The sequence below is a fragment of the Pterocles gutturalis genome, unplaced genomic scaffold (assembly GCF_000699245.1).
Source record: "Pterocles gutturalis isolate BGI_N339 unplaced genomic scaffold, ASM69924v1 scaffold32928, whole genome shotgun sequence".
Classification (NCBI taxonomy): Eukaryota; Metazoa; Chordata; class Aves; order Pterocliformes; family Pteroclidae; genus Pterocles; species Pterocles gutturalis.
In genome coordinates this window covers 1-17,500 of record NW_010119127.1, presented here as the reverse complement: position 1 = coordinate 17,500, position 17,500 = coordinate 1, and the positions used below count along the sequence as shown (strand labels likewise).

Here is a 17,500-nt window from a genome sequence, read left to right as displayed (position 1 = left end):
AAGATATCCAGGAAGAAAAACACATGAGAATATTAAGCAGAACACACTAGCAAGAAATAGCTTCCCCCCCCCCCCCCCCCCCGCCATGTTCAGCATTTATTAGTGCAAGAAATCTATTAGTATGGGTTTATAAGCTTCATGAGCAGATCTAACTTCTGGAAGTATCAAAAAAGAACGTCAGGATACTCCTTTCAGCAGGTACTTTACTAAACGGGGGTGGGGGGTTGGCTGTATCAGTTCTGCTAAGCCTGCTAGGAGCAGCACATACTGCTAAATTCATCCAAATGGACATATCAGAGCAGAAGTATGTGGAAGTTTAGAATACACACTTCTTGCTTTTTATGTTTCATGACCTTCAAACATTTCCTATGGTGCTCTCACACTCAATGCACAGAACAAAACAGCACCTGAATTCTCACCAACACCATTACTAGATCTTAAGTAAAATGCAAACAACTTTAATAAATCCAACACTTTCAGGCCAGAAAAAGCTGCATACACTATAGTATACCTACTAAATACCCAGAAGTTCTAATTCTGTAGGAGCGTACACGTCTTTCAGAAGTAATACAACACATGTGCATGCATTTACACTTACATCTGATTTTTAGCCGCTTGTCTCTGAGCTTTCCGTTCTTTCCTTTTTTGATCTGGTGGCTTAGCAAAAACAATTTCAATGTTTTCTCCCTCTAAATCTTTGCCATTCATTTCTTCCATTGCCTAAAGGAATTAACCAGACTTTAAATATACTTCTAAGCATATCTGAAGTTATTAATTTTATTCTATCTTTTAGAGTATGCATTGTAAAATTTGTTAGCCAGAGCTAAAACAACAATATAAAGCTAAAAAAAAAATTTAAAATAATCAGACAGCATAATATCATGGGTTCCAGAGTTATGCGTTTCCTCCTAACTTGGCTCTCAAACCCAGGACTGCATGTATCAGTTTAGAAATCTTCCACTCAAAACTGTAAATAAACTTAAATCTTTTCAAGTTGTTTCAATTAATGAAGTGATGGAACTGTCCTCTGAAAGTACAGCTTTTGCAATAAGGGAATAAGCTTCTAATGTCAGCACACATGCAAACACTACTAAAGCTAGAAATCAGTCTATGTTTTTTTCCTTTATTTCACTTGTAATAAAGGTAACTCTTTTTAAACCAGAAGCCAAAAATTAGGATTTTAGTTGTCTCATTCAAACCACAAAAAAACCCCCAAATCAAACCACCACCAAAAAACCCAAAAACAAAAAACTCACCAGCACACACACATGTAAATTCCCATGGGTCACAGTAATTGCTAGAAGTTAAATTCAAGCAGAAGAATCCTAAAGATTCTAACGCTTTCAGAGACTCTACATAGCTAAGCCTTGACAGGATATGTATCCCACGAAAAGACTCCTTCCATCATCTTCCTAAACATCTGCTTTAAGACATGTGGATGAGTAAGAAAAACAGAAACCCCTCCCCTGCAGAGGGACGTATCCTGCATCCTTCCACAGAACATAAAAACCAGATACACTATAGGCAGGAAGAATTACACTTTCTCTTCCTAACGACAGATGACAGGAGAAAAAAAAACATCAAGACCAGGCTAGCAAAATCCAGGAATGACAACTATTCAATTGTCCAGCACATCTCATCAAAAAGAAAAGGTGCTTATTCCACACCATAAAAAAGTTATTCTCTTCCTGGAAAACAAGATTACCTAAGTTGTTATCACCTGCCCTAGAGAAACTGCTTTAGATTCTACCAATAATTTGGTGAGAAGAGTTATGAAACTGAAGTCCCAGAAGTTGAATATGATAACACATATGATTATCTTCTGCTGACTATCATCATCAGCAGAATTAATTAGGATAGGTGCATCTAAGATACACCTTTCAATCTAGCAACTGCATCTTCCTAGGAGACACCCCGAGATCAAAGTTACCAGTCACCATTTCTCCAGAGAGAGCTTTTTCTCAAGTTAAAAGAAGCATACAGTTTCTAAGTGTTATGTTGTCACTACTTCCATGTACACACAGTTACAGTCCTCTTCACTTACCTTTACAGCACCATCCCTTTCATCAAAATGAATGAAAGCATAGTCTTTTAGCTTCTTCACTCGCTCTAGCTTTCCAAATTGACTGAAGGCCTTTTCTAGTATCTCCTCTGTTACAGTATTGGCAAGATTGCGTACAAACAAAACTTTTACCTTAAAAAAAAACCAAACAAACAAGGACTTAGAAGTTCTAATTCCAAAACACAACATGAAGTTTTGCAAGTCATTACTATTGGCAGTACTGAAAACATCACTACGTTTTCTGTAAAGCATTTTATATACATGCATATGTATATTTACATATATACAATATATATATTCATACAGCATGAGTTAGCTCCAAAATTCCCTGACAGAAATATTAAATCTGTTTTCAAACATGGTTACATAAGTATTAGTATCCTGAGAGTCAATCCAATTTGTGTTAATGTTTAAAAGAATCCTAGCAGCAGCAACTGTCAACTCAGAACATTTTAAAACTTGAAAGAAAGCAACCAGGATTGGTTACACACAAAATAATTAACTTATCAAAACATTCATTGTTTAGACAGGTTTTTGCTCAGGTGTTTGCGGAACAGTCATCACTATAATATCTAGGTCAGAGGTGACCCGCTTGCAGCTCTCAAGCTGCTTAACTTGTGGCTCTCATGCTATAGCTACACCAAATACCTAGCATCCAGACTTGTGCTTGCCTCAGGAACACTCAGTGACCTGAATCCACGGCTAGAAGACAGAACGCAGACAGAAGGCTGACACTGCCAAGTCACCCTTGGACTTTCTCACAAGTCAAACTGTGTCCTTCCCTTGACGAATGAGGAACAGACACCTCCCAAATAATTCTGAAAGTCTATTCCCTCCCCCAGCTCTCTGAAGCATACAATACGGCTCTTAAGCTACACAAAGACTGCTACGCACTTAAGATCTGAGAGGTCAGTTATCTTTCAACAGGGCATATCTCCATAGTTAACTGCCTCATACTGACTAAATCATCAATATCACTTCATCAACCACCACCTGCTTATAATAAAAAAAAATACAGAGCAGTCTGGCAAAGGCTTGAACTAGATTCTTATTAAATATAGCAGACAACATACACTGGACACCCAGAATCACATATGTTAGTGACCCATTAGTATTCAAAGACTTGTCCTTGCATACCACACTGAGGTTGCACTAAACAACTGTGCATTAGCATGCTTGCATGATGTCACCCATGAGTTCTCACAATTTACAAGCCTCTGACTTATTGGGGAGGGTCCCTTCCACACACTGCCACCATGCCCGAGAGCCTAGTCACCTCCTACTGCCAAAGAATGCTCAGTCTTACCTTCCTACAATGCAGCTGTACATCAGCTGCAAGGACCTGCAACTTCTGCTCACACCCCCTCCACTACTAGTGGTTTCAAATTAGCTGATAACAAAAAGCGAACATTTTACATGGCAGCACCGACTTCCCACTACTAACCCTGAAGTAACACAGGCTATGAAGGGACCAAAGAAGGCATGCTTCAATTTTTGAAGCAGAGCTATCATCTCTACTCCCACCATATACACAAAGTCAGTAAACTCCGACACCTTTTTTATAAGAATCACTATGTAATTCCGTTACAAATAAACGGGACACACTTCCATAAATATTTGTCTCACCTACTAGCCAAACTAGGATAGTACGCAGAGTTTGCAGGAAGGGATACTACAGACCACAAAGACGAGCCAGTCTATCAACTCTAGTCTTTGGCAACAGTTACTCTCGCTGATTCTCAGATGACGAAAGTCAGAGCGAGCTCCATGAGGAAAGTTGCTTCCTAGACTATGTTAAGCTTCTCCTACATGCCTTGATGGTAAGACCAGCCATTACTTCTTGTAACCCACATGTAAATAATTTTTAGTAAACTATCCTAATTGCTACCTTAACTTTATGTCATTAAAATGAATTACTGAAGTTTTATAATGTAATCAGTGGTTTTAAAAAACATGAACTTTCAAACAAACGTTCCTTATTCTTGTACTTCAAGAAAGGACAAAAACTAGAATCTCATGAGGAACCCTAAGCAGCCTTTGCTAATAAATCCACACTAACTGACACAGTGTCAGACATTATTAAAAACCTAAAAAAACAGCACTTTTTTGTTACAAGATGCACCTACTAACACAACATTTTTAAAGAAGTAAAAAACAACTAATTTAAATTGTTTCCAGTGTAGATAAATCCATTAATCTCCAACAGCTAAATTTTTTTAACACTTTTGGTCATGTTACAGATTAAAAGCACAGCTGAACCAAAGAAGACGTCAAAGCTAGGAGGCAGTTTAAAGCATAGGTGAGATAAGGATGAACCCATTTTTACTTCATTTAAGCAATCTTAGGGGGGAGGGGAGGAGATAAAGGCAGGGAGGGGAGGAGATAAAGGAAGAAGTCCTCATCATTAAGGCTCAACAGAGTTTACCACCAAGGATCCATAAATACACACCTAACAAGCAATATACCCAGCAGCAGTATTTTGTCGTAAAGGCAGAACCTGCTTTTAAAACTGCTTAAGACTTTACTACCCCAAAACTTCTGGGATCTGCTCCTTTTCCTCCTAAGCCTACAGCACGAACACTCCAGACTTTACTATCACATTCTCTAAGGGTTACTAGCCCTGTCTCCTGTCCTGTAATCTACCAGGCAGCTACAAGCATAAGACTTTATTTAGCTGTTTAACCTGCCACTCCAGCGTGTCCTCTGTAGCCTCAGCCATGCTACAGAAATCAAGTAGAACATTAAGAAATTTATCTGCACTACAGGTGTAAGAGGTATCAAAATAACACTTCAGAGAAATTAAGCTATCAACACAGCTACCGGAAGTTGGAAAGAAGTTCACGCTGGACCAGAAATCAATTACTTAACCAACTACACTCCAATGTGTCAGTACAAGCACTAATCTATAGCACACATGTCTAACTTCAGAATCTACCCTTCTACCTCACCATGCTCAAGGTACTTCATATTTAAAGTAACAGCCCATTTAAAATTAAAGTATGCATCCATACAGTACTCTCCATAACATGTAAGCAAAAGACTGGAAGAGAAAGGAAAAAAGGCTTAAGTAAACATTTCAGAAATTTAAATTAGTAGGTGTCCATATATTCATTAAATGACAAGCTGCTTCTGCAAGGTATTTAGAACACCACTGTTCATCTTCTGGTTACAAAGGTGCATTTGTCTTCCCCATAGTCTGCTCTTACAGACTTGCTTTTCTAGCAGGCTTGACAAGAAAACTGCCACTCAGATTATTATTCTGATAAAAGCAACCTACTCCTCTTATTCACAGTGTTTCCTTCAGAGCCTTCTACCACCAGGATGTCTAAGACAAAAAGGGTCAACAGCTGTCCCTTTTGTCCCAACTGACAGAACTCAGAAGCAATGACAGCCAGCCTTCAGCTCACATGTGGGAGACCGACTGCAGCAGCAGCTCAGCTGCTATTTCTTTCAGGAGAAAGACAGCAATAAACAACAGAAAGTAAACCTAACACTTCCAGAAGTGCCAGAGTTTCTCCAAATGTACAGTAAGTGGTCAAGCAAGGTGCGAGGACAGACCTTCCTTGTTGCAAGAATAAACTAAGGTACACAGTCAGTGAGACAGGACAGACACCAATGCTTGTCTCAACTTCTGCCTTCAGACACAAGCTAGACATTCTCTACTTTTTCAGCATTCTCACATAGTCTCACTTTTCTATATGTCTTCAACCCAAGCTCCATGCCCTATCTTTGGCATATGGCATCAGAAGTATACAAGTTGATCTTATGCACATTTTCCATACTTATGTTTCTTCCCTTTTCATGTCCCATTTCAAATACAAAACAATTCCAGGCATTAACACATTCAAAAAACTGTACATTAAGTGGGGCAAACCACTATCAAGCTGTACCTTACTTAGCTGTTCACTCCCCACACCTGTAAACTCACTTAGGAAAGATACCCAATTATGTCCCCTATTACTTCCTGTTCATCTATTCAGTCATGTCAGCTTTTTTATCTATTTTAAGTCTGCTGGATTAGGTCTCTTCTCTTTTGAGCCAAGAAACTGAACAGATAGGCCGCCATATTTAGGAAGTGCCACCTTCGACAAATTTTACCTGCAAGACTCATCCCCACTGCTGGTAAGTCTATGATGCCAGGCAAGAAAAATAAAGTCTGCAGACAGGGTAGTCCAAAAGCTTCTGTAATACCTGTATTACAAAAGCAGCTTTTTCCCTAAAATGAGCCCCCACCCCAACCCTTTTCCCTTATGGCTCACCAAAGAGGAGATCCCAGCCAAGCTATCTTACTAGGTCCATCAAAGTAGGACTCCAGCAAGTGACGTGTCTCAGATGAGAGTAAAAGCACAGACAAAAAGCAAGCAAAGAGAAAAAGATAAGGATATGGGCTAGCTAGGAGTTTCCATTAAACAACTCAGCTACACAACAAAACTGAAAAAAGACAGGGTTGGGCATTATCACATAAAAAAATTTCAGGTAATTCATTTCCAGAAAAATATCACACATATGTAAAACAACCGGTACAACGTACTTCAAAATGTTAACAAGTCAGACTTCAGTTTCACTGAAGTATCTGAAATCCAAAATATTACTAGTCTTAATATTTGAAGACATTAACCACCTCCCAAATTAAAAATAGAGTACCAAACAGAAAGCAATTGACTAACTTCGGAAGCAACTGCTACAGGCAACTTTGAAAATACTTTTGTGTCTTACTGACAGGTTCCAATTCTGAAGTGATAAACACACAGTTCCAGGGTTAAAAAGAATGAAGGCTTGTTCTGTGATCATATCTAGATTTCTGTCCCTCCAAATATTAAGCTACAAAACCATTTTAACTTTGAGAGTCACCACCACCACTACCAGATGAGGAATTAAGTACATCAGGTCTACACGACATTTTGGCAAGAACCATGTTCAACATTCAGCCTTGGGAGCACAAAATAACAACAGTCAAGAGTGTTTAAAATTTCATCAATTACACAGTGTATTCTTATCATCTCACCTACAACACCTCTGTCAAGAGGGCTGAAAGATGCTATTTAAACTTAGGCCAATGTCAGGAAGTACTTACTTTGAACAAGGCACTTTAAATGTATTATGGTTCCCTTATAGCTTTATTACCTTTGCCATGACTTCAGGATCTGGGTCTTCTATAGGGTCAGCCCATTCAACCGTAACAACATTTCCCCAGACTTTCACTTTGCCGCTCATTAACCTACGTCTGGCCTGGGCAGCAGTTTTGTGATCTTCATATTCAAGGAAACAGAAACCCCGGTTCTTTTTCTTGTCATCAGGCTGATGATACAATATGACATCTGTAAGACCCTCTAAAATCAAGCAAAATATTTATTTGTTATACGGCTTCAATACGTGAATTTGTATTATAAGGTAGGGATTAACTTTCTTGTAAGTATGCATCTGACAAGTGGTTCCAAAAAAGCAGGAACACACTAGACTTTTGAGACCATGTACACATTAAAATTTTGCTACCTTCCAGACCAAAATTTTCAGAGAGAGACAGACTACCCCAACTTAGGTTTCACTTTATTAAGTGAAGAAAGCTTAGTAGTTATGGAAGAGCACATTTCCTCTAACTGAGCAGAGAAAAGAAGGGCAGCCAAAACTTATGTTTTGTCAGTTCTCCTCTTAAACCCTTCAGTCACCCTACTGCTCAGCATGTGTTTTTTCCATGGATGTCTAAACAACAAGGTCAAACTTGCATGGTTTTAAGACATCTAAAAAGTTTCAGTGCTGCTCCACGGAAACTAAAGTATATCATTCAGTAACAAAGAAAGCCATCAAATGTTACCTTTGCCAGTGTATATGCAATTACTAAAAAGAGATCCTTATCAAATCACTAGGAATTCTGAAGCACAAAACTAGTTACATCCAACCTGCTTCAGTTTTGCCTTGAGAAGTTTTAAAACATCCATTAGGATTGAAATAATTAAACCCTCTGTTTCTCTGAATGGCTTTTTTTAAACATCACACACTTATTTCTCTAGGTAAAACTTGGAAACACAAATCTAGTCTCATCACAAATATTTCAGCCCTCAGTACAACAGTTGGAAAAAAATAAAAACAACCAGGTTAGAACAAATGCTAAGTGGTCTTAATTTGAATTCAGCATCATTCAGCCATAAGCCAAAAGATGGCGAAGAGAGTTCATCACTGATCATGTTTGACATCCCTCCAGCTATACAAAACATAGTTATCGACTTACCTGTTACTTTGCTAAATTCTTCAACAATTTGCTCCTTAGTTTTACTCTTAGGAATAGAACCAACAAAAAGCCTATTATTGGCAACAGAGATGCATACACCAATGTGTTTTCCAGAACGAATTTCATGGTTGTTGTACTGAAAGAAAAATAATTGGACAATCATCAGTTACAGACCATTTTTACTCCCCTCCAACAGCAGCATACCAAATATTTTTCTAAATGCTATGTTTGCAAAAGTAATATATTAAATTCTTCAGAGCTTAAAACATTCTTATGATACATATTCAACTGTTCTGAAGTACACCCACATTCCCTAAGGTATCTCTGCAATTTCAGCCAACAGTTATCCTTCTCTTCTTGTTCAAGCCTCTTTCTTAATATACGTTTCTTTAGAGACTTTTTAATGTAGGACCATGAAAGGTAAATCTTATGTCCAAGTCGCCAAGGCTTCTCCCAGCACAACAGTGCAGGAAAAAAAAAATGCAAGCTCCTCTATAGGTTTAGTTTATGAATTCTTAAATTCTTAATACAAGGCAGGAATTACAATTCAAGTCAGATTACCTTCTAAAGTTCCACAGTTAACAAAAGAAAGAGAGCTGTGATCAGGTCTTCTCCACAAAATGTTCAAGAGCAATTGGGAAACACTTTCCAAAGCACACAGACTACACATGTAAAGACAGTAAACATCAAGAAGAACCTTGTACCAACTTGAAAATCCTAAGACTTCTGCTCAAATGCTTCTCCCAAAACAGATTGCTTAGAAGACACCCTGAACAAGCCAGCAGTTTAAGAAAAAAATAAAAGTATCTGTTGACAAAAAATGCCCTCCATTGAGATGCAGACACAGACATGCATCATCCAAATAAAGCAGCAGGGAGGTCAACTGGTGGTACATCAACCCCTTTCCAACTGGAAGCCCTGTAACAGACAGCTCTTTAGCTAGGAAAATGTATTTTGTGGTCAACACCTTATTGACAAGTAGTAGGACAGCTTTTTAAAATTTAATCTAGCTATTTATTCTATGAGTTACTTTGTGTTTGGGAGTAAACCTTCCTGCATAAGGAAGTTCTCCTACACCCCTTCTTGCTTTGTGCACTAAAATCAGAGTGAAGATGTTGATTTGCATTAATCTCTTGCAAACAAAAACTGTATCACTGTAAACTTTCAAAGATAGACAACTGTACCAAAAGTGAGCTAAAAGGAGAACTGTACATGTGAAAAGGATCTGGAGTGGCACCTTCCCAACTAATTATGTCTCAAACACGGCAGGATGCAGTAAAACCCTTCTATCTCCATATCTGTTGCCCATGTGGGAGAGGAATAATTGATTTTAAAAGTAGGAAACAGCTGCATAGAAAATGTTATATTTATCATCACTAATAAACAGACTTATACGCATTAATGAAGAGACAGATTGGAGTAGCTCAAAAAAAATCCTTTAAAGAAACACCTTTAAAAAAGTTGACAACTTATTAGTCTGGAAACAAGACACAAACCGATTCTTCATTAACTGAAGTCTGCATTAGGAAGCCTTTCTTTACATTAGGCAGCATTTTTTCACGGAGAGGGTGGTCAAACAGGCTTCCTAGAGAGGCGGTCGATGTCCCAAGTCTGTCAGTGTTCAAGAGGTATTTGGACAGTGCCCTTAATAATATGCTTTAACTTTTGGTCATCTCTGAAGTGGTCAGGCAGTTGGACTAGGTGATCGTTGTAGGTCCCTTCCAATCAAAACATTCTATTCTGTTCTACATGGGCAACAGGTTGAAGTCTAAGACCAAAGCTTAGCTACACATTTAATCCAAAAAGAGCCTCATACAACTCATAGCAACAAAATAATATTTCATAACTTATGAAAAATTAAAATACTCTCCCATATTGCAATTACACATTGACAGTAGTTTCTAGTAGTGTTTTCATAGTACAATACATTAACTACTATTTTTCATCATATGTTTCTCTTAACACAGACAGAACAGTCTTGTATTAGGTGCTCTTGAATATAAAGTTGGTGGGTTTTAGGTAAATAGTTTGCACACCATCTGTAAACTTCGATTAGACACAAACAGGCCCAAATCATGATCTGGGTGAAGTGCCAGAACAGCTAGGCTACCAAATTAGCTATGTCAGCACACTGCTTCCCCCTCCTGTCACCACCGAATCAATGCCCGAAGTTAGTAACAGAGATACGACTACTCTCTAGACACTATAATAGATTTTTTTTTTCCTAAATTCTCTAAGAACCTACTCACAAACAGGTCAGAGTACACATAAGGTCTGTCTTGTCACTTTATCACTTTAGGCTTTCACCAGCAATTTTAGTTTATTTCCAGCAGCAAATGGCAAGTTGTACTGCTAAGCATAGCTCACAAACTGCTTAAAAGACACATCTGCATAAGTCACCTGTACCTGCACTTTGATCAAGCTTACACTTGCTCTAGTCAAAAATGCACCATATGCTACTATAATTTCCCGTACATTCAGAAATACCAGCTTCACCTCACAAATATTTATCCTGTACGGGTCTAGGGGAACCTTAACCACTCAGAAATCTCCTGAAAAACTGAAATCTAACAACTTCATATGAAATAGGAGGGAGAACAGAACACCAGTGCAAACAAACACACAACTGGAGTTACGAATTATAACTCGGTGTGAAACAGAACATAAATGCCAACATACTAACTGGGAAAAAAATGCCTGGGGTTTAAAAAAAAAAAAAAACAAAAAAAAAAAACACAAATCAGACTTCTGATAGTCAGTGCTTGTGTGAACAACACCCGAGACTCCACTTCTACTTAACAAGAAAGGGTTAACCACACTGGATTAAGTACTGGACATAAAATTAACTACTGTTCATATCTGTAAGTCTTCTAGTACCAGCCTAGAGCATCACTCCATTTTTGTCTCAAGCACAGCCCCAAAGGTATTTCAAACACAATCTAGGGAATTCTCCCTTTTTCAAAGTGGCTTAAAAATGCATTTGCATAGCAAAATCAAGGCTTCAGCCTTTTAAACTGCAAGATTTCTGCTGGTTAATGAACAGTGTAAGTCAACATTAAGTTACCTTTAGTTCTGTTTCACATGAAGTTCTAGGGAATTCTCCCTTTTTCAAAGTGGCTTAAAAATGCATTTGCATAGCAAAATCAAGGCTTCAGCCTTTTAAACTGCAAGATTTCTGCTGGTTAATGAACAGTGTAAGTCAACATTAAGTTTATCTAAAACCTTTAGTTCTGTTTTACATGAAGTTGTTTCAAAGACTGTGGATGATACCATAGCCAGGCAAATATGAATTGTATGCAAAATATGTTACACCAACTGCAGGAGCTGGAAGACAGGTCCATTTATTCTCTGCTTGTTTGGGTATTAACAAAACCTCATAGCTGTCTCTTGCTACTCAGAAGCCTACAGGCAATACAGAGATTTTTGTTCTCATTTTGCTATACTTCACAGTGTCCTGCACAGTGTCCTGAAGGGAAAAAAAAAAAAAAGCACCTCCAGGAAGATGGGAAATAGCATAAGAATCCCTATCCCAGGAGTCCAGAAAGGTGCGAAATAAGTTGTATACACATCAGAAGATTATAGGTAGTATGAAAAAGAGCACCACCTCTTAAAATACTAGGATATTAAAACAGCTAGGACCAAGGGTTCAGCTTTTCTAAGAGGTCTTTCAGCAGCCTCTCCATGCACGTGTAACTAACACAACTGATAGACCCAAGGTTTTCAACTGAGCTCTACAGCCATATTTGCTAATACCCCTGCAAACCACTCCTAGACAACTTGGTAAACTTATAATACACCAAACTAGCCAGCCAACTATGGTTGGAATCATTCAAAAGCTGACAAATGCCACAGGATCCAACTTAAAACTAACCCTGCCCTCAAAGAGATTAGAATGAAGGCTGAAAAACTGCCTCAATCTCAACACTTGTCGACAATTATACTCCGTGACTATTTAACTGAAAAACAGAACACAACAATTTTTTTTTTCCTGATTATCAAAGATCAGACACAAAGGGACACCACGTAGCTCCTTCCCTTGTATCATTTAGTGGAAGACTGGGGCTAGGATCTGATGTTACTTCAATGGAAACACAACATGAATGACTTTTCAGAGCATGCTGCTTTTAAGGAAAATCCAGGTAAGTAAAAAAAAAAAATTCCTTTTTGTTTGTTTACTAGGTGCTTCCGAGAACCTTTTTGATTTGATTCACTGTTTTGCTAAGTCATGTGCATAACTCTTAACAGTTCATACAAAATATAAATAGCTAGGTTGACAAGGAAAGTGCAAAAAGATACACACAGTCATCCTCAGTATATTTGGACTGAACACAGGAACACCAACTATTCTTAAATCTAAACAGCATACACCATGTATTTTTGTACTTCCACTTTTGTAGACATTTCTATACTTTTTCAAAACACATTCCTATCTTCAGCTTGGCTTGTCTCCACCAACTGACTTACATTATAAATAACTCAATAAGGCACCTTAATGGTTTAAGATGTACCTTACTACAAAACAGAGATTCTGTCCCTACTGTATTAATAATACAGTATCAGTACACCTCAGAACGAGTATGGTTAGCCCCCTGGGGGGGGGGTCATACCTACACACTGATCTCAGCCACATCAATGTAGCAGTAACAAGATCAAAAAATTCAAATTCAACTTAACTAGGAAAACAAAGGAGCAGTGTGAGGATCAGGGTGGTGTTTCTTTCTCCCCTCTTTTTTAGTGATGGATACTTGATGCATAAAACCTGGAGAGCCTATCCAGAGTAGCCTACTCCTTATATCAAACTATTTCACACCTCTGTGTAAAACAAAGAATGTTTCTTAACCTGGCAAGATTTATGACTTTTCCCAGTCAGTTGCAGCAAACAGAACAGACCTTAACACTCAAGACTGATTATTTCCCACGTGAAGTACCTTACAAAAGCCTGCGACTTCAGAAGCATTTTTCCAGCACAGGCCCCCCTGCTGGTGCACAAGCTAATCAGAAATCACAGACAACACTTCCTGTGTACCACAGCAACCCAAACACCACTTCTCTCCAAAACTCATCTAGATTCAGACAGCTCTGAAGTCATTACTGATAAAACAACTTTTGTTAATGATAAAGGCTCATCTAACTGGACCAAACAGCAGTCCATTGACTTTCTTCTTCCCTGTCCCTAACACAGCCAGTAAAAATTTAAGCAATCTGGAAATATTTTAAAAAACCCTGTGGACATTTATGAAGTGACCTAACAATTACAGTTTCATCTTAAGCACTTAAGCATTAAGATCAGAACAACTGCTTACAAGCCAGAGAGTGTTCTTAAAAAAAAACCCAAGTAAGAAAACTTACCAGTTTAACAGCTTCCTGAGCTGCCTCTTTAGTACAAAAAGTGACAAAAGCATATCCTCTATTTAGACCAGTCAGTGGATCCATCATTAAGCGGAGATCCCATATAGGGCCAGCTTTCTCAAACAATGGAACAAGTTCATCTTCAAACAAGTCTCTTGGAATCTTGCCCACAAATATCTACAAAAGACATACAAAGTGTTGTTTATAAAAAAATACTTCCAATGAATAAGAATATATCTACATAAATGTCTCATTACCTCTGTACCAACAGAAGGCTGTTGTCCTGAATATACAGACTCTGGAGGGGGTCCACCATACTTTCTCTGTCCTGTAGTCACATCAAGAGTGTAGCCGGTTCTCTCCAAGAGTGCCTTCAAGTAAGAAACTTAAAATTTTAAAATCAGGGACAAATTGAGCTAGTTTAGATGCACTTCATACACAGACATGCTTATAATTCCTCCTAAACTGTACTGCTTTGAAACTCCCACAGGCAAACAAGCCTACTGCTAGTACTTCAACAAAAAACTTGCAAAACAACCATTAGAGCTATCAGGTAAAGAAACACTGACAGAATATTAGAGATTCATATAAAGTTCTCCCAATTCCTTCATTTTCATACAAAAAAAAAAAGGGACAAGAAACTGAATAGTGAGCTTCCCTTTAATTAGAAAGATCTTAGTCTGAGCCACTTCTTGTTTTGGCAAGTCCAATCCTGCAAACATTTATGCACAGGAGTTCCCTTCACTTAATGAGATTACTCATAAGTGTGAAGTTAAAGAGCACATGTTTAAGTGCTTACACCCCTGGAACACTACACTGACTCCTTCAGGTATCCCACCACTGAAGTGGTAGTACTGCTTCCTTTCTCCTGTCCTTCCCCCTCACCCTCAAGTTCCTTGTGGGCACATACAACATCCCAGCACAACTGATCCTCACTGGGATCACTGCATATGGTCACAGATATACTACTAATTTAAAATGACAGACGAAATTCAGTATGCAAACATCTAATGAGAAACTCCTCTGAAATTAGTCTTTCTTAATAATTTTGTACAAAGACAAATCAACTCTACACACAAAGAAACGGTGTATTAAACAAGACTAATTATAATCAAGTTTGCAATTTCACAACTGGAAAATTGCAAAGATACTTTAAATGCTATGGTCATCAGCAGTAAAAGCTATGCTACTTTAAGCTAGTTAACTAAGTCCTCATATTGTTTTGTGACAAAAAATGTACCAGTTTTTTTGAATTTATAATTAACGGCAACCCAGCCTCAAAGGAGAAAAAAGGTTTTCTTATTCACAAGGTACACAGTTATTTATAATATGTAACACACTCATTTTGCAGTCTACACATTAAAAGTTAAAATGTTAAAGATTCTCTTGCTGTTTAAGACATCAACCAAGCATGCTTAGATGGTTTTCCTTTCCTTAAGCGTTGGTAAAGTTGCTCATCACAGACTTTTAAAATAAATCATAGTATGCCTAACTTTTGAGACAGGATTCTCTTGCTCACAGAAGACTCAGTCCAAGAAATAACATGTTCATTACTAAGACAATTTGGGCTACAGTTTACAACAACAGTGATTATGTCAAAAAAAGTGGGCTCAATCCTAAAACAATTACTATCAGTCTTTTCAGACACACCTGGTATCTCCTCCCTATTGCAGTACCTAAACTTAAGCTGAAGGGGGAAGAAAAAAAAAAAAAAAAAAAAAAAACACAATTACCAACACCTGAAGTTACACATTCTGAACTCAAAAATCCATGCTGAGAAGTTTCCGAAAACTTTCAACCATGAAATAGTAGAACTATCTCAACTAGACATAAAGCAAACTGTCAAATCTTTCACTTTTGAAAACATTCACTTCCAGCAATTAACAGTGTATTAAGTTTCCTCCTGAAAAGGATGAAGTGTAGGATAAAAATGCAAGCGACAGCTTTCAAATAATGACAATCTAAAATAGCCTTTTTAAGAAAGTACAGTTCCAAAAGAATCAAGGTACCTGTCGCAACAGCTTTGAAAAGCCACAGACAGACTGCGTAACTTTTATTTTTTAGGCACATACCTTAATTTTTGCCTCATCTGGTCCTTTGCTAGAATCTGCGACCTTGGTCCCCTGTTTTTCCCTCTGCCTGTATGTTTTCATGACTCCACATAAAAAGGCACTTTTGTTCTGCAAAAGATACATTAACCTTCAGTTCTGAAAACATGAGATGCCAAAATCTAGTTGTACCTTGAACAAATACAGGGCCCACTTTACATATCACGTATGGATCACTAAAGAGACTCAAGCAAACCTCTTGCCAGTCCACTAGCAGTTTATCCCTCAATGATTATATTTTAAATTGCTTAACATTACCTGAACATGTGAGAGATCACTGTCTTTAAACTGCTGAAGCACTGCCAATGCACCTTCTTCATTAAATTCCTTTAAAGCTTCAATAGCTCTTTCATCTAGATCACTGTGTGCTACTAGCCCTAGAGAAAAGAAAAAAAATTACTAATTATATTTGGGCAGCAACCTTTGTTTTACCACATTTAACACATCCAATACATTTCAGTGACCCCTAAATCAACCACTGATTAATACAAGTTACCATACCTAAGAAATCATAAAGGTAAAAAATCATAAGGGTAAGGTAAGAAATCATAAGGGTAAATATTTAAGTGTATTTAAGCTTTTTTTCTCCAAAAGTGTCAAGAAAAAGATTCAGAGTAACCATAACTAAATTTATGTATTCTTTTGACTTCTGAGACCCAGATGTTACAGGAGACAAGTTTATTTCCAATATCCTGAAGCTGCACTCAGAAGGATCTATCGGAATCTGACTTACATTGCCTAGCAATGGTACCTGTGTGACCACCACAATCCAAAAAACAAGCTTAAAAATGCTAGCTATGACCGTGTCCGAGAAAAGCAGTACAATAACCTTTGCATCCATGAGCCCAAATACTACGTCACGAAGTAGCATTTACATGAGAAGATGAATAACAAGGCTTCAGTTACCTAGACACCTAAAACTACTGCAAAAAAAAGCACAAAGACCACATCATCTACTCCTCCTAAAAATCACCTGCTGCCTATTCCAGCTGTTGCTATGGTCACCTACACACTTTTCCTCCTTCCCACCCCTCAGCCCAAGTGGCCTGACCCAAGAATTTTCTCTGAAAAATATTACTACAAATTAAAGCACTGAACGGAAAACATCCAGAGATTTTGGTAAGACTGCAGTTCCCATACTTTTGGAAACCACAAAAAGTTGCTATTTTAGCCCAAAGACAGCAGAATCCAATAAAGTATTGCAAGTGTGGTTTTGCAAGTTTTACATCTTACCTGCAACGTAAATTTCATCTAGTTTTTCAGCAACTTTCTGTGGTAAACCAGCATCAAGCAATGTCTGGAAATGCTCAGAATGGGTAACTGCAGCAGAAGTATCCATAGGCTCTTCAGTACCATTCCCATTAACATGTTCAGTAGCCATGTTTCCAGATATCTGTTCAAATGCAATAAGCATCATAATTAAGCTAAAATATCTTCACGTAGAACAATTCAAGTGACAATACATGCAACAAACTGCCCTATTCTTGCAAACAAAACAAAACAGAACAAAAAAAAAAAGGCAGACCACTTCCCTGACACTTTTTGGTTTCGGAAGACGCACAAAATTCCTCAAAAGAAGCACTAACACAAAGGAAAGCCCTAACACCACTGCCTAGCGGGGGTGGGGTAGCTTTCACTGCAGGTTTTACACAACCCAACCAGACACACTGACTCACCTCCTTCTCCCTGTCTCTCTAACACACTCCCTGAGAGGCTCTAAACAAGTCAGAAATGGAGCAAGAAGCCAGTGGCGGG

At 38.0% G+C, this 17,500-nt stretch overlaps 1 protein-coding gene across 7 annotated transcripts in view; it reads right to left on the bottom strand.

The window, feature by feature from the left end:
* The window catches only part of SYNCRIP (synaptotagmin binding, cytoplasmic RNA interacting protein), a 23,756-nt gene extending 6,621 nt beyond the window's left edge, over window positions 1-17,135 (bottom strand). For 3 of the 7 annotated variants that reach the window (XM_010076474.1, XM_010076475.1, XM_010076471.1), the window contains exons 1-9: window positions 16,979-17,135; window positions 16,004-16,122; window positions 15,710-15,817; window positions 13,895-14,008; window positions 13,638-13,814; window positions 8,289-8,424; window positions 7,187-7,392; window positions 2,045-2,194; window positions 599-720 (exon numbers count right to left, since the gene is read on the bottom strand). In XM_010076474.1, the coding sequence (XP_010074776.1) occupies window positions 599-720; window positions 2,045-2,194; window positions 7,187-7,392; window positions 8,289-8,424; window positions 13,638-13,814; window positions 13,895-14,008; window positions 15,710-15,817; window positions 16,004-16,122; window positions 16,979-17,126 (1,280 nt within the window). In that variant the 5' untranslated portion in view covers window positions 17,127-17,135. Of the gene's footprint in view, window positions 1-598; window positions 721-2,044; window positions 2,195-7,186; window positions 7,393-7,963; window positions 7,975-8,288; window positions 8,425-13,637; window positions 13,815-13,894; window positions 14,009-15,709; window positions 15,818-16,003; window positions 16,123-16,978 lie in introns of all 7 variants that reach the window. The other 4 variants (XM_010076476.1, XM_010076472.1, XM_010076470.1 and 1 more) reach the window with 3 other exon arrangements.
* Between the last annotated feature and the right edge of the window lie 365 nt (window positions 17,136-17,500).